We start from the raw sequence: 21,165 nt of genomic DNA, 5'->3' as shown, positions 1-21,165 counted from the left end.
TCGTAATTAGTATATTTGTGAAAGGTCATAAGTTATTGTAGTATTTCATTATGCAATAATGATAATTGATCATTCAAAGCAAATAGTATTCCCCTCTTAACAGCTGGAGACGATCTTTTTCACTCTAACTTTTATTTTGAAATAAAGAAAATTCCACCGGAAGTAAAATTTAGCGGACCAACCAGTTCCAACAATAGAATATGAAGGTTTCTGACCTTAATGTCTATGGTTCTGACCAGGCTCCTCTAATCAAAAGGTAAAGATATGTGTAACGTTTCATTTTTTTAAAGCAAAAAATAGACCGTGTGTAAATGAATGTCAACGTTTCGTCCCATTTGCCACCGTCTATTTCGAGTTTGTAGAGGCTGAAAATCGTGTTGCCTTCGTACCATCCACACCAAGCTAGCTTGCGCTAGATATTGTTATGGGAAAGGCTGTTCATTGTAATGACAGATGGACGTGAAGACGGTTCTGCAATTTGCCGCCACCACAAGAGGCTTGTCACTACTAATACAGGTCAGTAATAATATTGTATTTATTTACAATAGTTGCTGGTTAACTACAACATGACGTCCACAGACTGAAGGACTTGGATGTTAATCGATTTGAAAAGTGTCATTAGTGTGTGCTTGTCAACTCATGTTTGCTATGCCTCCCTTTCAGGCTCTCCTAAATGCTGCAATCCCAGATCACGAAGCTGATGCATTCACTCCTCCACGTGCAGAGGAGCCTCGGCTTCTGGACCCTGCAGTGCAATGGTTTCTAGGGGGCCTTTCCCACTGGGATGCAGAGCATTTCCTCTTCATTGCTGAGAGGGGTTACCTGTATGAGCACAACTACGCCTTCTTCCCCCTGTTCCCTGTCATACTGCGGGGGCTTGCAGAGACTATACTACGGCCCCTCAGTGGCTGTCTTACACTACGTGGACGCCTGCTACTGGCTGTTGCCTTGGGTAACAGCGCCCTCTTCCTGCTGAGTGTGGTAGCACTGTATGGACTCGGCCGTGTGGTGCTGCAGGATCGCCGTCTTGCTCTAGTCTCAAGTTTACTCTACTGTCTCACCCCTGCCAATGTCTTCATGACTGCTGGTTACTCAGAGAGCCTGTTTGCTGCATTGACCTTCGGTGGCCTCTTTCTCCTTGAGAGAGGATACACCTTCAGAGCCTGTCTGGCTCTGAGTATAGCTACTGCTGCGAGAGCCAATGGACTTGTTAATGTAGGATTCTTGCTGTATCTGCCCCTGCAACAGGCCCTGTCCAAGATCTGGGGACTGCGTAAGGACAATAACAGGCACAACAAATGCCTCCACTACACCTGGATCATCGCACGTCTCCTGTTCACGGCTGCATTGGGCACAGCAGTTATTGCGCTCCCCTTCTTGGTCTTCCAGTACTATGGGTACAGGGTGTTCTGTACACCCTCCCTCTCCTTGGAGCAGGTTTCCCCTGCCCTCATCCAGCTTGCTGAGGATAAAGGCTACAGGGTCCCTGACGAAAACGCACCCCCACCACTCTGGTGCCTGCGACCCCTCCCCTTGCTCTACTCTCATATCCAGGATGTGTATTGGGATGTGGGCTTCTTGCGCTACTTCCAGCTTAAGCAGATACCCAACTTCCTGCTGGCACTGCCCATGGCAACTCTGGGCATGGCGGCAGCCTACATGTACTATAGGGCTAACCCAACCAGGTGTCTGAGACTGGGGCTGTGGGACGGAGGGGCAAATAAACGGCCAGACAAACCCACACCTGGATTTTACAGCCCCAGGGTGTTTTTGTATGTGGTGCATGCTACAATGCTCCTGGGATTTGGAACATTCTGCATGCATGTGCAGGTAAGGAAGGAATCAGTGGAAAATGTTTATGTAAGGGGATTTTAACAGGTCTAGTGGGGGAACAACAGTCACAATGTTAAACAAATAGCTGTGTTTGAAGATTTTTATGAAATACAGGCAGCTCGTCTAGTCCATTAATGTTATTCTCTTTTATGGATTTCTCCAGGTTTTGACCCGGTTTCTGTCTTCCTCCTCCCCTGTACCTTTCTGGATCAGTGCCCACCTGCTCTTACTCTACGAGCCTCTCCTTCAGCGAAGGTCACCACCCACATACAATAAGGGGCAGCAGCGGGGGACACCTAGGACTGTCTTCTTGTACTTACCCCAAAACCCCATTGTTCATCTACTGTCCCGCTGGAAGACATGCTCTATTCCCACACGATGGATTCTAGGGTACTTCATCTCCTATTGGCTTATGGGCCTGGCACTGCACTGTAACTTCTTACCATGGACTTGACCTGACACTTTCTACTGAAGATCTGATGTGCGCACAAAATACTATTTGAGGGCAATAATAATAGCTCTGAAGCTTGTCATTTTCTGCCTGCTTCATAAATAGACAGTTCTGTTTTGAGATCGCAACTGGCTACTCCCCTCTGTTAGTGTTCGGCAATAAAGTTCAAGCGTTTTATTTGCACTCATCTAATTTTCAGAAAATTGCATATTTTAATATTTCTTTAACAAGAAAAACATTGGATTGATTCGTAATCCAGCATTGATGCACTGATTGTTCCATTATATCAAATTGTCTCTGAAAATGTACAGGGTGCAGTTTGTGCATGTGTTTGTTTACTAAAGAGATACTGTAATAAAGCATTGCTGTGTTTTTTTTAAATTAACAATTAAAATAGTATGCGTCACAAATAATTAGCGTTTGTTGATTAGATTCTGCTTGCAGCATTTCAACCATTGATTTCAGCACCACCGACAGCAAGCCTTTCAAGTTGAATGAAACACCTAGAAAGTTAAGATCTTAAGTAAATTAAGCTAGCTAGCTAGCGAGCTTGCTGTATTTTATACAGACCGTGCATGCTACTGTAGCTGACCTGATAAAACTTGCATCATTACTCTAGAACATTACTAGCAAATGACATTGAAACATGAAAGGTGAGCAGTGCACATAATTATGGAGAGTCTAAAAACAGACGGTCTAAACTCAAAGGCGAGTGTGAACGTATTGTTTTGAATTATGACCCAACCGAAGCCGCGCAGGCGGGTTGTCCACTTTGACGCCTAGCTCAATTAGAACGTATTTGCTTTGGCGCTGTAGTCACAAAACAAATGTCATTCACTTTTTTCAAGCTCATTTGAATTGGAAGTGGTAGCTGTCTGATGAGTATGCAGGCCATGGAAGAACTGGGACATGGGGCCGTGCATTATCTTGCTGAAACATGAGGTGATGCCTCAGGACCTCGTCACGGTATCTCTGTGCCGTCAATAAAATGCAGTTGTATTCATTGTCCGTAGCTTAAGCCTTCCCATACCATAACCCCACTGCCACCATGGGGCACTCCGTTCACAACGTTGACATCAGCAAACTGCTTGCCCACACGATGCCATACTGGGATTCATCCATGAAGAGCGCACTTCTCCAGCGTGCCAGTGGCCTTCCCACTGGTCAGTTATGACGCCAAACTGGAGCCAGGTCAAGACCCTGCTTGAGGACGGCGAAGATGCAGACGAGCTTCCCTGAGATGGTTTCTGACAGTTTGTGCAGAAATTGTTCGGTTGTGCAAACCCACACTTTCATCAGCTGTCTGGGTGATCCCGCAGGTGAAGAAGCAGGATGTGGACGTCCTGGGGTGGCATCGTTACACGTAGTCTGCGGTTGTGAGTCCGGTTAAGCGCCCTGCCAAATTCTCTAAAACGACATTATGGTAGAGAAATAGGCTCTATGCATTATACCGCCTCCAACGTTCTAATTTACTTCCGATCGGGTTTATGACTTCCGGAGCGAGTTCTGCTATTGATTTTATCATTAGCTTACTAGCTATCGTCAATGCATTTCTGACAGAAATAGTTCGCAATGACTACATTTAAATTACAGCCCCGCGAAGGAGGTGTTAATGAACATTGTTCAGTGCCTCTGTGTTCAGTTTCTTCCAAATGTGATGGTATTGTGAGCTTCCATCGTTTCCCGGTCGATGTAGAGCTCAGAAAAAGGTGGTTGGTGGCAGTACGTCGTGACAACTTTGCTGTCAATGTGTACTACACACCATTGTGTGTTTGGTACACACAATGGTGTGTAGTACACATTTCGTTCGAAAGTGACTTTGTTGTGGGAAAAATGGGGGGGACGACACCTAAAAAGAGGTGTTGTTCCTACTGTCTTAGCGTGGAACTGGCACATTCAAAAGAGACCTGGTGTTTGGGGAAGATAAGGTCTGAAAACCTCCTGCTCCGACTGAGGGGGATGAAGAACAAGGTGCGCTGCCTGTGGACTGTGCCGTCTCCGATCCGGTCCAGAGCATGGGCCAAGCCAGTGTAAATGTACAGGTGTTTATTTGCTAGTAGCAAAATTATAATTTGTTTATCTACGACATGTATCAATAATTTGTGTTGTAGTGAATATCAGTTTGTGTGGAGCTTGTAATTGGCTTTAATTAGACAATGAGTGACAGGGGTGGGGGGAAAGAAATCAAGTATAGCCAGAATGCAAGATTGAATACAATGTTAGAGATGTGTAATTGATTAACTGAACTGTTGAACATTTGCTGATTTAAAAATGTTTTTTTTTTAACAAATCTATTCTACTGTAGATTTCTTCACAAGAACATCACTACTTATTTTTCATAAAACCACTAAACTTGGCACGGGGGGGGGCATGCAGGGGATCCATTCAGGTGCGAGAGACACTTCTGCAAGTAGTGGTAAAAATACAAGTGGTCAACCTCCTCTCATAGTTTTTGAAACCTGTAGATCTTTATATATCCTTTCAACTAGGATGTCCTCCTGTGCACAGCTGACAAAGTCACACCAGCTACAACCTGTGAGAAGGATTTGACCTTGCACCTGCCAGTAGTAAGCATGAGATCTCTTCAACTTCAGCTCTCCATTCTGTATCTTCAGGTAAGGGCCGTCAACATAACTTGGTACCTTTGGGCACTTGACCTCTAAGAGTCCAAAGTTTGGTCTCACACTGGGATCAAATATGATTCCATCTGGAGAGGATCCTAACCACGGAGCATCTGGGTGCACTGCGAAGCCACACGGAAAGATGTTAACATTCTTCAGTGTGCAGTACTCCTGTACAGCCACTGGCTCCATGGCTAGCCCTCTTCATCTCCATGGTCTGTATTCCAGATCCCTGTACAGCCACTGGCTCCATGGCTAGCCCCCTTCATCTCCATGGTCTGCATACCAGATCCCTTGAACATCCGCTCAGCTAGGTGGTCACCTGAGGTGTCTCCCTGGACATGGCAATCCTCTCGGAAATGAGAGGATGATATTCTTATTTTCCTGAGCTGATGCCATTCTGGGCTGCTGCTCTGCTCCCTTGTAGCAACCTCGACTTTGTGTGACATCTCGTAGGTTGTCTCTAATGCCTTGAGGTGTAACTGCTCCTGATGGCTTCAGCACACTGGGAAGCCTGAAGCCTGTAGCCATCTAATGGAAGTATTGGTGGAGAAGTGGAATTGTCAATCTTCACAATGTAACAGGTCTTTGGCTGTGGAAGCTGATAGGACAGAACACTGCTGGCTTGCACTGGCCCAAAGGCAGACTCAACCAGGGGCACGTCAGCTGACATTTCCATTGTTGTCACGAGGGGCAGTAAAGTGGAGAAAAGTTGGCATACGTTTCTGAGACGCGGAGAAGGTCCATGTCAGGCATGTATCCATTGAGTGCTTTGTAGAGAGAACTTCTGCAAAACATTGTAAAACCTTAACATCATGTTGGAGAGATTACTATGACAAAGACTCATGTAACTTTTCCAGAAACAGCACAAGCCCGAAAGTTCAAATAAAATGAATTAAAATATACAGATTTGTCCCAAACATTTGTCATTATCATCTGGATACAATCACAAGAAAATGTTTCCATTCTAGGAACCTCCAACTTACCTTATTCCATCAGCATACGAGTTAGTAGGTTTACGGAACTCTATCCCATCAATCGGACCTGGTTTCACACCCTAATTAACAAAGATTTACTGTTACATTGGCTGAAAACTTTTCAGGTGCATTTTTTTATGGATATTGATAGACTAACAAGTGTTCTTGGTGTAGCTGATGTGAAATGGCTAGCTAGTTAGCGGTGGTGCGCGCTAGTGGCATTTCAATCTGGGACGTCACTTGCTCTGAGACCTTGAAGTAGTGGTTCCCCTTGCTCTGCAAGATCCGCGGCTCTTGTGGAGCGATGGGTAACGATGCTTCGAGGGTGACTGTTGATGTGTGGTTCGCGCCCAGGTCGGGGCGAGGGGATGGACGGACGTAAAGTCTATACTGTTACATTGGCTAGTGCCAATGCTGTTCTGTGATTGTGCAGCTGTGAACTGGTGTTGCAGCAGGAATGTTTAGTTGAGAATAGTGCACTGTCTGGTGACAGTGTCTCACAAAAGATGTTTAACAAGGTCCCTAGTAGCTATCTATAACCTTTCCCTACTCTCATGCTGTGCGGCTTTTCACTCTTCCTCATGGACCTGTGACAGGCAGCCCTCACGGTGATCTCCCCTGTCAATGTATCTTTTTTTAGATACTGTGTAGAAGACATGAATAACAATTATTTTTAGCTAGCAAATATAGCTACCAAGCATAACTTAAGCAAGCTAACGAAAATACACACATTCTCAGGTAGATTCTGTCAACGTTACATCATTTTACGAAGTAACTAGCTAGCTACAGTTAATAGTTAAATTAGCTAGCTAATGATTGTAGCTAGCTAACGTTATATCTGTCACCGACTTGGTACTCACCTTCATAGTTGTCTATGTAGCTTCCTATATACATCTTGAACCCCTTTTCATTCTTGCTAGCTGGAGTCTCTGAGGCTGATTTAACAATTTGATGTACATCATTAATATTAATTTGAGGCAAGTCCTGAAGACCCCTAGTAAAAAAACTGCGACATAGTGGTAGTAACGTTATATCGTCGATAACAACTAGACTGACCGGAAATTGTCACACCGATAGGAAGTGTGTTTAGAACGTTCGATCATGGAATGTGCATAAGGGCTATTAATATTAAATTATCTGGCAACTGTTCTGGTGGACATTTCTGCAGTCATCATGACAATAGAACACTCCCTCAACCTGAGACATCTGTGGCGGTGTCAAAACTGCACATTTTAGTGGCCATTTATTGTCCCCAGCATAAGGTGCACCTGTGTAATGATCCTGCTGTTTTTTTCCAGATTGGCGGATACCACCTTCACTGTAGCCTCGGAAGGTTTCATCCCATGTAGGAGCTGCACCTATTTTGCACAGTTCCGGGATAATATTGACTGGCCAAATTTCCAATGTGGAAACTCAGTTTATTGAGGAATGTCTGAGCTGGACATCCTGCTGACCAACCGTTTTGCCAACCTGCTTCCAGAGATTTCCTGCTCCTTTGTCATCTACCCTGTCTCCTGAGGGTCCAGCTCAGGGAGTTTCTACCACATCAGGCCTCGAGGGTGTCTGAGGCTCCAGCATCCCACCCTGCTCGGAGAGTTTCTATTGATGATGTGGGTCCTCCATCCCCAATCTCCCGTCGGTCCTCAAGGAGGCACAGAAAAGGCCAGACATCCACGACCATTCCGCAATAAGACATTTAGAATCAAGGCAGGTAAAATAGCAATAGTGGGATGGCGCTAAATACATTTCAGATTGGGACTAGGACTATGAGATGGAGTCTGTAGTACCGGGCTTCAAGGCCCATTTAAAAAAAGTTCAGATGGACAGGGAGAGTATTTGAAAGGCGACGGTAAAGGGAGCAGAAGGATCTGTTCTCCATAGTTCGGAGACGTGTGTCATGGTATTACTCAGTGCTGTTATACAGATTGACCATGTCATTGAGGGCCAGCTCACTGCAGTCAGACTCAAAGGTGGGCTAGATGTGTTGATCGAGGGCTAGTTCACTGCAGTCAGACTCAAAGAGGGATGGGTTGAGTTTCCTTAGGTTGAGGAATTGAATAGCCCTCTTTGAGAGCTGGAGAGGAGTTGGAGGGGTCAGAGACTTGTGCTAAGAGACGCATAGCTCGATGACATCCAAGTCAGAGGCAGGGACATCACCAGTGATCATGTGTATGTCCACAGTTGTGGGTGGGAATATTTACATGTTAAAGAGGTCAGCAGCCATAGAGCACTTGGGTGAGTCAACATGGATGTTAAAGTCTCCCAAAATTACAATGTGGGAGAGTGTGGGGCATACAGACGTTACTAGTTCAGAAAACTCAAAGATTAGAGGTATTTGTCTTTGGGGTGGCAAACAAGAATAACAGTGAGAGAGAGGATTTGGTTATTTACATTTAAAAGCAAGGTACTCAAAAGACTGAAAATCAGCAACAGTCAGTGGGTTTAAAATAAAGCAGTCTCTGTATAAAATAGCAAGGCCTCCGTGGCTGTGTGCCTTTTCAATGTATTTGATTTCAGGCGGAGGTTCTTCCTTAAGATGGTGAAAGTCACTGTCTCTGTGCCATGTTTCAGTGAGATATATGTCAAAGTAATTCTCAGAAAAATTCTTACAGAAGAAGAGACTTATTCGTTAAGGATTGTAGAGTGAAAAACGTGTGGACGTATTGGTGGAAACGGATTCATTGCATTGTGGTTGGTCCACTGTGCTCTGTATGAACTATTAACTTGGAGTAGGTGATGTCAATTGCCTGAGGGTTAGCCTGCAGAACTGGCAAGTGATCGTTATTGTCCAACTTCGGTGTACATGTTGTACTGTTCACATTGTGAGTGCACACAATAGACTTGAATTCCTCTCCGTCTGCATGTTTTATGTAGGATCCCGTATTGCATAAGGCTGTTCTTGAGCTCCTTGCACAGGGTTGTTTTAATCTGTTCAACATTTCGGAGGAATCCTTGTAGTGGAGGAAAGTTGCTGCCATTCCTTAGTCTTTGGTCCAGGAGATGAGGAAGATCTAGGCTAGTATTTGAATCGAAACAATTAGCTTGTTGATTGGAGAAGTATGCTAATATCTTGTCAAGTTTAAGGTCAGTTTAGATGACTAGATTTTTGTATTCTGTATGTTACGAAACCGATTAAATTCCCTGTTAATATTGTTACGCTCGCAAAGTCTAGGGGTCTTAGGCCTAGTTCACTGGTCTGTAACCTGATTTAAGATGTGCATCTATGTGAGAAATCGGTGCCTAGGTGTTGAAATTACATGTACCCAGGGAGACAGCAACCTTAACTTGGTCCAGGGGCAGCTCTGTCTCTCTTGACCTATTTTGGGTCAGCCGAGCCCAAGCGGATTATTATGTTCAGATGGTGACAGAAACAGATATTTACGACAAAGGAAAACAACAAACAGGCATGACTAACCTAAGGATTTAAAATCCAAACGAAAGGCCTCATGGCCACCAAATAAACCAGCAGCCTCACGGCTCGCAAGCGGGGACACTGACTGACAATCCTTACATGGCAGCACCTGATGTGCTTATCAACCAGGCTCACCACCTGGATAAGGTTGCTGTTGCCCACTGAGGGAAAGGAGTGTGGAAGTGGTAGTGAGCTGTAGTGTGCCTACTAGATTAGCTTTTTTAAAAAAGCTGATAATTGATAATAATGCACATAAAAAACACTTAAAACAAATTTGTCACTAAGCGCCATGGCAACGATGTAAAAAAAGAAGTAATTCGAAAATGGGTTATTGGACATTAAAAGTAGTAGCAGACAAATATTTGACTAAAATCAGCTCCCTTGTTATTGTTTCATAAACTTTGATTTGCTGTTATATTTCAGTGACGAGGAGCCAATAGAGGGTCATCAAAAGAGATGTGTAAGTACGATTTATATTCTTTGCATATTTGGCATTTGAAGCCATTTTCATTGATTCGTCTAAAAATATATGTGCATCAGAACTAACTTCCAGTTAGTATTAATACTTAAAGTTATTGTACTCACACAGTCATAAGAGTCAGTTAGTTAATTTGCTCTCTTATATATTTAATTTCTACACAGATTACTATGTACCCCATTCTCTGGAATATTGTGGCATTTTTTTGTATTTATTTGGAAGCGCCGAGGCATCAGCTACTCTTTCTTGGGTCCAAACACATTAGGGCACTTACATTGCATATAAAACAAAAAGTAAAAAAATAATAACATTATTACACCGCTACATATCTACAATACAAAATGTATAATACCACCATACAACAATATTACAATGTATGTGTGTCTACCTTTCTGTGTCTCTTCACAGTCCCCGCTGTTCCATAAGGTATATTTTTATCTGTTTTTTTTTAAATCTGATTCTACTGCTTGCATCAGTAACCTGATGTGGAATGGTTCTATGTAGCTCTGTGCGCCTCCCATAATCTGTTCTGTACTTAGGGACTGTGAAGAGACTTCTTGCTCTTGTGGCATGTCTTGTGGAGTATGCATGGGTGTTTGAGCTGTGTGCTAGTAGTTTAAACAGACAGCTCAGTGCATTCAGCTTGTCAACACTTCTTACAAAAACAAGTAGTGATGAAGTCAATCTCTCCTCCACTTTGAGCCATGAGAGATTGACATGCATATCATTATGCATGTCATGCATGGGGTGGCAGGGTAGCCTAGTGGTTAGAGCGTTGGACTAGCAACCGGAAGGTTGCAAGTTCAATCCCCCGAGCTGACAAGGTACAAATCTCTCGTTCTGCCCCTGAGTTAACCCACTGTTAACCCACTGTTCCTAGGCTGTCATTGAAAATAAGAACTTGTTCTTAACTGACTTGCCTAGTTAAAAAAATAATACGAATTTTGGCTCCCTGTTTTAATAGCCAGCCGTGTTGCCCTGTTCTGAGACAATTTTCATTTTCCTAAGTCCCCCTTTGTGGCACCTGACCACACGACTGAACAGTAATCCAGGTGCAACAAAACTAGCACCTGTAGGACCTGCCGGACCTGCCTTGTCGTTAAGAAGGCAGAGCAGAACTTTATTATGGACAGACTTCTCCCCATCTTAGCTACTGTTGTATCAATATGTTTTGACCATGACAGTTTACAATCCAGGGTTACTCCAAGCCGTTTAGTCACCTCAACCTGATCTATTTCGACATTATTCATTACAAGATTTAGTTGAGGTTTAGTGAATGATTTGTCCCAAATACAATGCTTAGGTATTAGTGATGAAGGAAGTGAATAGGAATCCGACATCCACCATGCAGAGTTATGAGTGCAAGCATAGCACACCACCTAACACTACTTATTCTGGAGAAATGTCTATGCTGTATGACTTCAACTACTATAAAGACCCTGCCTCGTTTTGTGTTGGCCTACAGTACCCTCCCCATATCCCATCACCTCCAATGCAGGATAAGCATTCTGGTAGTTTGGAACTCCTGTCTGGAGAGCAACATCTTAAATGGAATGCAATCAGGTTTTAGGTCTGGCCACAGCACTGTTTCAGCAACATTGAAGGTTTTAAATGACATCCACTGTGCTCTTGATAAGAAGTTGTGTGTCTGTCTTTATTGATTTGTCGAAGGCTTTTGACACCGTGGACCATGCTGTAAAGGTTCAAATGCAAAGGTTAAAATGGTGTGGAATTACTGGTCATGCTCTAGATTGGTTTATAAATTATCTATCAAATCGTAGACAATGTGTAATGGCGGATGGTTGTAAATCCATAGAGGTGCATAGAGGTGTGCTCAGGTGTTCCGCAAGGTTCTATTTTGGCCCACTGTTGTTCATTTTGTATATCAACAACATTGGGGATCTTATTGAAACAGCGGATGTTCATTTTTATGCAGATGATACTGTTCTTTATTCAAGTGGTAGTAGTTTATCTTCAGCTTTTGAAAATGCCCAAAGAACATTTAACATCATACAACAGAATCTGATTTAAAGCTGGTACTAAATTCGGGTAAAACAAAATGCATGGTATTTTCAAATGCCAGGCATATTACTAATCATATCATTGCTACATTGTCTGGACATACTATAGAGCAAATTAAAGTTTACAAATATTTGGGTGTGTGGGTTGATGATATGCTGAGCTTCACTGTGCATGTAGAGAACTTGATAAGGAAGCTCAAGCTGAGAATAGGTTTTTATTACCGGAATAAGGCTTGTTTTTCTTTTGAGGCCAGGAAGGAGCTGGTACGATGTATATTACTGGCGGTTTTAGATTTTAGTGATGTTATACACTGCTCAAAAAAAATAAAGGGAACACTAAAATAACACATCCTAGATCTGAATGAATGAAATATTTGTATTAAATACTTTTTTCTTTACATAGTTGAATGTGCTGACAACAAAATCACAGAAAAATTATCAATGGAAATCAAATTTATCAACCCATGGAGGTCTGGATTTGGAGTCACACTTAAAATTAAAGTGGAAAACCACACTACAGGCGGATCCAACTTTGATGTAATGTCCTTAAAACAAGTCAAAATGAGGCTCAGTAGTGTGTGTGGCCTCCACGTGCCTGTATGACCTCCCTACAACGCCTGGGCATGCTCCTGATGAGGTGGTGGATGGTCTCCTGAGGGATCTCCTCCCAGACCTGGACTAAAGCATCTGCCAACTCCTGGACAGTCTGTGGTGCAACGTGGCGTTTAGTGGATGGAGCGAAACATGATGTCCCAGATGTGCTCAATTGGATTCAGGTCTGGGAAACGGGCGGGCCAGTCCATAGCATCAATGCCTTCCTCTTGCAGGAACTGCTGACACACTCCAGCCACATGAGGTCTAGCATTGTCTTGCATTAGGAGGAACCCAGGGCCAACCGCACCAGCATATGGTCTCACAAGGGTCTGAGTATCTCATCTCGGTACCTAATGGCAGTCAGGCTACCTCTGGCAAGCACATGGAGGGCTGTGCGCCCCCCCCAAAGAAATGCCACACCATGACTGACCCACCGCCAAACCGGTCATGCTGGAGAATATTGCAGGCAGCAGAATGTTCTCCACGGCGTCTCCAGACTGTCACGAACCTGCTTTCATCTGTGAAGAGCACAGGGCGCCAGTGGTGAATTTGCCAATCTTGGTGTTCTCTGGCAAATGCCAAACGTCCTGCACGGTGTTGGGCTGTAAGCACAACCCCCACCTGTGGACGTCGGGCCCTCATACCACCCTCATGGAGTCTGTTTCTGACCGTTTGAGCAGACACATGCACATTTGTGGCCTGCTGGAGGTCATTTTGCAGGGCTCTGGCAGTGCTCCTCCTGCTCCTCCTTGCACAAAGGCGGAGGTAGCGGTCCTGCTGCTGGGTTGTTGCCCTCCTACGGCCTCCTCCACGTCTCCTGATGTACTGGCCTGTCTCCTGGTAGCACCTCCATGCACTAGGCACTACGCTGATAGACACAGAAAACCTTCTTGCCACAGCTCGCATTGATGTTCCATCCTGAATGAGCTGCACTACCTGAGCCACTTGTGTGGGTTGTAAACTCCGTCTCATGCTACCACTAGAGTGAAAGCACCGCCAGCATTCAAAAGTGACCAAAACATCAGCCAGGAAGCATAGGAACTGAGAAGTGGTCTGTGGTCACCACCTGCAGAACCACTCCTTTATTGGGCGTGTCTTGCTAATTGCCTATAATTTCCACCTGTTGTCTATTCCATTTGCACAACAGCATGTGACATTTATTGTCAAGCAGTGTTGCTTCCTAAGTGGACAGTTTGATTTCACAGAAGTGTGATTGACTTGGAGTTACATTGTGTTGTTTTTTATTTTACCTTTATTTAACCAGGCAAGTCAGTTAAGAACAAATTCGTATTTTCAATGACGGCCTGGGAACAGTGGGTTAACTGCCTGTTCAAGGGCAGAACGACAGATTTGTACCTTGTCAGCTCGGGGGTTTGAACTCGCAACCTTCCGGTTACTAGTCCAACGCTCTAACCACTAGGCTACCCTGCCGCCCCTTTAAGTGGTCCCTTTATTTTTTTGAGCAGGCCTCAACCACTACCCTGAGAGCACTTGATTCAGTGTATCATCAAATCAAATCAAATTTATTTATATAGCCCTTCGTACATCAGCTGATATCTCAAAGTGCTGTACAGAAACCCAGCCTAAAACCCCAAACAGCAAGCAATGCAGGTGTAGAAGCACGGTGGCTAGGAAAAACTCACTAGAAAGGCCAAAACCTAGGAAGAAACCTAGAGAGGAACCAGGCTATGTGGGGTGGCCAGTCCTCTTCTGGCTGTGCCGGGTGGAGATTATAACAAAACATGGTCAAAATGTTCATAAATGACCAGCATGGTCGAATAATAATAAGGCAGAACAGTTGAAACTGGAGCAGCAGCACAGTCAGGTGGACTGGGGACAGCAAGGAGTCATCATGTCAGGTCTTCCTGGGGCATGGTCCTAGGGCTCAGGTCCTCCGAGAGAAAGAAAGAGAGAATTAGAGAGAGCATATGTGGGATGGCCAGTCCTCTTCTGGCTGTGCCGGGTGGAGATTATAACAGAACAGCGCCAACCCAGACAGGATGACCACATCAGTGACTCAACCCACTCAGGTGACGCACCCCCTCCAGGGACGGCATGAGAGAGCCCCAGTAAGCCAGTGACTCAGCCCCTGTAATAGGGTTAGAGGCAGAGAATCCCAGTGGAAAGAGGGGAACCGGCCAGGCAGAGACAGCAAGGGCGGTTCGTTGCTCCAGAGCCTTTCCGTTCACCCTCCCACTCCTGGGCCAGACTACACTCAATCATATGACCCACTGAAGAGATGAGTCTTCAGTAGAGACTTAAAGGTTGAGACCGAGTTTGCGTCTCTGACATGGGTAGGCAGACCGTTCCATAAAAATGGAGCTCTATAGGAGAAAGCCCTGCCTCCAGCTGTTTGCTAAGAAATTCTAGGGACAATTAGGAGGCCTGCGTCTTGTGACCGTAGCGTACGTGTAGGTAAGTACGGCAGGACCAAATCAGAGAGATAGGTAGGAGCAAGCCCATGTAATGCTTTGTAGGTTAGCAGTAAAACCTTGAAATCAGCCCTTGCTTTGACAGGAAGCCAGTGAAGTGAGGCTAGCACTGGAGTAATATGATCAATTTTTTTGATTCTAGTCAGGATTCTAGCAGCCGTATTTAGCACTAACTGAAGTTTATTTAGTGCTTTATCCGGGTAGCCGGAAAGTAGAGCATTGCAGTAGTCTAACCTAGAAGTGACAAAAGCATGGATTAATTTTTCTGCATCATTTTTGGACAAAGTTTCTGATTTTTGCAATGTTACGTAGATGGAAAAAAGCTGTCCTTGAAATGGTCTTGATATGTTCGTCAAAAGAGAGATCAGGGTCCAGAGTAACGCCGAGGTCCTTCAGTTTTATTTTATCATGCAGCCCTCAGGTTCATTACAAATCAAAAACGTCTAACACATCATTGTGATCTCTACAGCGCTGTTGGCTGGTCGTCATTGACCTTGCGTAGGCTTAAACACTGGTATACACTGATTTATAAAGCCATATTGGGTAAAATACAATTTTCTCTGTTCTTTTTTAGTCAGGTCGGTAAATAAATATAAATTACTGTCCCATTCTCATTTGCTTCGAACAGTACCAAAACTTAGAACAGGTGATGGTAGAAATAGTTTTAGTTACTTACAGTGCCTTGCGAAAGTATTTGGCCCCCTTAAACTTTGCGACCTTTTGCCACATTTCAGGCTTCAAACATAAAGATATAAAACTGTATTTTTTTGTGAAGAATCAACAACAAGTGGGACACAATCATGAAGTGGAACGACATTTATTGGATATTTCAAACCTTTTTAACATATCAAAAACTGAAAAATTGGGTGTGCAAAATTATTCAGCCCCTTTACTTTCAGTGCAGCAAACTCTCTCCAGAATTTCAGTGAGGATCTCTGAATGATCCAATGTTGACCTAAATGACTAATGATGATAAATACAATCCACCTGTGTGTAATCAAGTCTCCGTATAAATGCACCTGCACTGTGATAGTCTCAGAGGTCCGTTAAAAGCGCAGAGAGCATCATGAAGAACAAGGAACACACCAGGCAGGTCCGAGATACTGTTGTGAAGAAGTTTAAAGCCGGATTTGGATACAAAAAGATTTCCCAAGCTTTAAACATCCTAAGGAGCACTGTGCAAGCGATAATATTGAAATGGAAGGAGTATCAGACCACTGCAAATCTACCAAGACCTGGCCGTCCCTCTAAACTTTCAGCTCATACAAGGAGAAGACTGATCAGAGATGCAGCCAAGAGGCCCATGATCACTCTGGATGAACTGCAGAGATCTACAGCTGAGGTGGGAGACTCTGTCCATAGGACAACAATCAGTCGTATATTGCACAAATCTGGCCTTTATGGAAGAGTGGCAAGAAGAAAGCCATTTCTTAAAGATATCCATAAAAAGTGTAGTTTAAAGTTTGCCACAAGCCACCTGGGAGACACACCAAACATGTGGAAGAAGGTGCTCTGGTCAGATGAAACCAAAATTGAACTTTTTGGCAACAATGCAAAACGTTATGTTTGGCGTAAAAGCAACACAGCTCATCAACCTGAACACACCATCCCCACTGTCAAACATGGTGGTGGCAGCATCATGGTTTGGGCCTGCTTTTCTTCAGCAGGGACAGGGAAGATGGTTAAAATTGATGGGAAGATGGATGGAGCCAAATACAGGACCATTCTGGAAGAAAACCTGATGGAGTCTGCAAAAGACCTGAGACTGGGACGGAGATTTGTCTTCCAACAAGACAATGATCCAAAACATAAAGCAAAATCTACAATGGAATGGTTCAAAAATAAACATATCCAGGCGTTAGAATGGCCAAGTCAAAGTCCAGACCTGAATCCAATCGAGAATCTGTGGAAAGAACTGAAAACTGCTGTTCACAAATGCTCTCCATCCAACCTCACTGAGCTCGAACTGTTTTGCAAGGAGGAATGGGAAAAAATGTCAGTCTCTCGATGTGCAAAACTGATAGAGACATACCCCAAGCGACTTACAGCTGTAATCGCAGCAAAGGGTGGCGCTACAAAGTATTAACTTAAGGGGGCTGAATAATTTTGCACGCCCAATTTTTCAGTTTTTGATTTGTTAAAAAAGTTAGAAATATCCAATAAATGTCGTTCCACTTCATGATTGTGTCCCACTTGTTGTTGATTCTTCACAAAAAAAATACAGTTTTATATCTTTATGTTTGAAGCCTGAAATGTGGCAAAAGGTCGCAAAGTTCAAGGGGGCCGAATACTTTCGCAAGGCACTGTAGCTCCATGGTCCTGGAATTCTCTCCTGAACATTTAAAATATTGCTGATCTAGTTTCGTTGGTGGAGTTTAAACACTTGATCAATATCACAGAAGAGTGTAATGGTCTTTAGGACAGCTGTTTTTAGTCAAGAGTTTTGTGTTTTTAACGAAATATGTCATTGTTGTACTGTATGTGTGTTTTTTTATAGTTGTTTAATGTTGTGTTAGTGTATGTAAGTTGTTTTGTCTGAAACATTGGTGCCTCTGCTGCTATTGGACCAGGTCTCTATTGGAAAAGAGATGTTATCTCAATGAGGAAAAACCTGTATAAATATAGGTAAAATAAAAAATAATTAAAAAAATGAGAACAGTAGGACACCCACAACTCTGGACTTCCGGCGCCGACAGAGATGGCCGCCTCGCTTCGCGTTCCTAGGAAACCATGCAGTTTTTTGTTTTTTTACGTGTTATTTCTTACATTAGTACCCCAGGTCATCTTAGGTTTCATTACATACAGTCGAGAAGAACTACTGAATATAAGATCAGCGTCAACTCACCATCAGTACGACCAAGAATATGTTTTTCGCGACGCGGATCCTGTGTTCTGCCTTACAAACAGGACAACGGAGTGGATCCCATGCAGCGACCCAAAAAAACGACTCCGAAAAAGAGGGAAACGAGGCGGTCTTCTGGTCAGACTCCGGAGACGGGCACACCGCGCACCACTCCCTAGCATTCTTCTTGCCAATGTCCAGTCTCTTGACAACAAGGTTGATAAAATCCGAGCAAGGGTAGCATTCCAGAGGGACATCAGAGACTGTAACGTTCTTTGCTTCACGGAAACATGGCTCACTGGAGAGACGCTATCCGAGGCGGTGCAGCCAACGGGTTTCTCCACGCATCGCGCCGACAGAAACAAACATCTTTCTGGTAAGAAGAGGGGCGGGGGCGTATGCCTTATGGCTAACGAGACATGGTGTGATGAAAGAAACATACAGGAACTCATCCTTCTGTTCACCTGAATTAGAATTCCTCACAATCAAATGTAGACCGCATTATCTACCAAGATAATTCTCTTCGATTATAATCACAGCCGTATATATCCCCCCCCAAGCAGACACATCGATGGCTCTGAACGAACTTTATTTAACTCTTTGCAAACTGGAAACCATTTATCCGGAGGCTGCATTCATTGTAGCTGGGGATTTTAACAAGGCTAATCTGAAAACAAGACTCCCCAAATTTTATCAGCATATCGATTGCGCAACCAGGGGTGGAAAGACCTTGGACCATTGTTACTCTAACTTCCGCGACGCATATAAGGCCCTGCCCCGCCCCCCTTTCGGAAAAGCTGACCACGACTCCATTTTGTTGATCCCTGCCTACAGACAGAAACTAAAACAAGAGGCTCCCACGCTGAGGTCTGTCCAACGCTGGTCCGACCAAGCTGACTCCACACTCCAAGACTGCTTCCATCACGTGGACTGGGAGATGTTTCGTATTGCGTCAGATAACAACATTGACGAATACGCTGATTCGGTGTGCGAGTTCATTAGAACGTGCGTTGAAGATGTCGTTCCCATAGCAACGATTAAAACATTCCCTAACCAGAAACCGTGGATTGATGGCAGCATTCGTGTGAAACTGAAAGCGCGAACCACTGCTTTTAATCAGGGCAAGGTGTCTGGTAACATGACCGAATACAAACAGTGCAGCTATTCCCTCCGCAAGGCTATCAAACAAGCTAAGCGTCAGTACAGAGACAAAGTAGAATCTCAATTCAACGGCTCAGACACAAGAGGCATGTGGCAGGGTCTACAGTCAATCACGGACTACAGGAAGAAATCCAGCCCAGTCACGGACCAGGATGTCTTGCTCCCAGGCAGACTAAATAACTTTTTTGCCCGCTTTGAGGACAATACAGTGCCACTGACACGGCCTGCAACGAAAACATGCGGTCTCTCCTTCACTGCAGCCGAGGTGAGTAAGACATTTAAACGTGTTAACCCTCGCAAGGCTGCAGGCCCAGACGGCATCCCCAGCCGCGCCCTCAGAGCATGCGCAGACCAGCTGGCCGGTGTGTTTACGGACATATTCAATCAATCCCTATACCAGCCTGCTGTTCCCACATGCTTCAAGAGGGCCACCATTGTTCCTGTTCCCAAGAAAGCTAAGGTAACTGAGCTAAACGACTAACGCCCCGTAGCACTCACTTCCGTCATCATGAAGTGCTTTGAGAGACTAGTCAAGGACCATATCACCTCCACCCTACCTGACACACTAGACCCACTCCAATTTGCTTACCGCCCAAATAGGTCCATAGACGATGCAATCTCAACCACACTGCACACTGCCCTAACCCATCTGGACAAGAGGAATACCTATGTGAGAATGCTGTTCATCGACTACAGCTCGGCATTCAACACCATAGTACCCTCCAAGCTCGTCATCAAGCTCGAGACCCTGGGTCTCGACCCCGCCCTGTGCAACTGGGTACTGGACTTCCTGACGGGCCGCCCCCAGGTGGTGAGGGTAGGCAACAACATCTCCTCCCCGCTGATCCGCAACACTGGGGCCCCACAAGGGTGCGTTCTGAGCCCTCTCCTGTACTCCCTGTTCACCCACGACTGCGTGGCCACGCACGCCTCCAACTCAATCATCAAGTTTGCGGACGACACAACAGTGGTAGGCTTGATTACCAACAACGACGAGACGGCCTACAGGGAGGAGGTGAGGGCCCTCGGAGTGTGCTGTCAAGAAAATAACCTCACACTCAACGTCAACAAAACTAAGGAGATGATTGTGGACTTCAGGAAACAGCAGAGGGAACACCCCCCTATCCACATCGATGGAACAGTAGTGGAGAGGGTAGCAAGTTTTAAGTTCCTCGGCGTACACATCACAGATAAACTGAATTGGTCCACTCACACAGACAGCATCGTGAAGAAGGCGCAGCAGCGCCTCTTCAACCTCAGGAGGCTGAAGAAATTCGGCTTGTCACCAAAAGCACTCACAAACTTCTACAGATGCACAATCGAGAGCATCCTGGCGGGCTGTATCACCGCCTGGTACGGCAACTGCTCCGCCCTCAACCGTAAGGCTCTCCAGAGGGTAGTGAGGTCTGCACAACGCATCACCGGGGGCAAACTACCTGCCCTCCAGGACACCTACACCACCCGATGTTACAGGAAGGCCATAAAGATCATCAAGGACATCAACCACCCGAGCCACTGCCTGTTCACCCCGCTATCATCCAGAAGGCGAGGTCAGTACAGGTGCATCAAAGCTGGGACCGAGAGACTGAAAAACAGCTTCTATCTCAAGGCCATCAGACTGTTAAATAGCCACCACTAACATTGAGTGGCTGCTGCCAACACACTGACACTGACTCAACTCCAGCCACTTTAATAATGGGAATTGATGGGAAATGATGTAAATATATCACTAGCCACTTTAAACAATGCTACCTTATATAATGTTACTTACCCTACATTATTAATCTCATAAGCATACGTATATACTGTACTCTATATCATCGACTGCATCCTTATGTAATACATGTATCACTAGCCACTTTAACTATGCCACTTTGTTTACATACTCATCTCATATGTATATACTGTACTCGATACCATCTACTGTATCTTGCCTATGCTGCTCTGTACCATCACTCATTCATATATCCTTATGTACATATTCTCTATCCCCTTACACTGTGTATAAGACAGTAGTTTTGGAATTGTTAGTTAGATTACTTGTTGGTTATTACTGCATTGCCGGAACTAGAAGCACAAGCATTTCGCTACACTCGCATTAACATCTGCTAACCATGTGTATGTGACAAATAAAATTTGATTTGATTTGATCTCCCACTAGCTTTTCCAGTCTTCTGAAAAAGTCTGAGAGCATCGTTTGGGGGGTCATCTGGAGGGCAGTGAAGGATTTACATTTGAGTAATTTAGCAGACGCTTATCCAAAGCAATTAGGGTTAAATGCCTTGCCCAAGGGCACATCAGTTTTTTTGCACCTTGTCAGCTCTGCGATTCAAACCAGCAACC

At 44.6% G+C, this 21,165-nt stretch overlaps 1 protein-coding gene and 1 pseudogene across 3 annotated transcripts; one reads left to right on the top strand and one right to left on the bottom strand.

Annotated features, from left to right (window-relative positions):
* The first annotated feature begins 147 nt into the window (after nucleotides 1-147).
* pigv (phosphatidylinositol glycan anchor biosynthesis, class V) lies at nucleotides 148-2,694 on the top strand. 3 transcript variants are annotated; one of them, XM_021596806.3, is made up of 4 exons: nucleotides 179-256; nucleotides 356-516; nucleotides 664-1,830; nucleotides 1,997-2,694. In XM_021596806.3, exons 2-4 carry the CDS (start codon nucleotides 454-456, stop codon nucleotides 2,285-2,287), a joined length of 1,521 nt encoding a protein of 506 aa, XP_021452481.1. In that variant the 5' UTR covers nucleotides 179-256; nucleotides 356-453; the 3' UTR covers nucleotides 2,288-2,694. The 3 variants fall into 3 exon arrangements, with proteins under 3 accessions (XP_021452482.1, XP_036829883.1, XP_021452481.1); XM_021596807.3 differs by having other exon boundaries at nucleotides 148-516; nucleotides 2,047-2,694; XM_036973988.2 differs by having other exon boundaries at nucleotides 148-516.
* Nucleotides 2,695-4,631: 1,937 nt separating this feature from the next.
* LOC110519932 (uncharacterized) lies at nucleotides 4,632-6,870 on the bottom strand (annotated as a pseudogene).
* Nucleotides 6,871-21,165: the final 14,295 nt, after the last annotated feature.

This window comes from Oncorhynchus mykiss, chromosome 3, assembly GCF_057628025.1.
Source record: "Oncorhynchus mykiss isolate SJ-2025 chromosome 3, ASM5762802v1, whole genome shotgun sequence".
Taxonomy (NCBI): domain Eukaryota; kingdom Metazoa; phylum Chordata; class Actinopteri; order Salmoniformes; family Salmonidae; genus Oncorhynchus; species Oncorhynchus mykiss.
The sequence above is the reverse complement of the archived record's forward strand: the minus strand, read 5'-3'. Positions and strand labels throughout refer to the sequence as shown.

Excerpts from the sequence above, each read along its gene's own strand:
- pigv (XM_036973988.2), top strand. The coding sequence starts at position 454 with ATGGACGTGAAGACGGTTCTGCAATTTGCCGCCACCACAAGAGGCTTG. Across the intron at positions 517-663 it reads GCTTGTCACTACTAATACAG|GCTCTCCTAAATGCTGCAAT; the intron begins GTCAGTAATAAT and ends CCTCCCTTTCAG. Across the intron at positions 1,831-1,996 it reads CATTCTGCATGCATGTGCAG|GTTTTGACCCGGTTTCTGTC; the intron begins GTAAGGAAGGAA and ends GGATTTCTCCAG.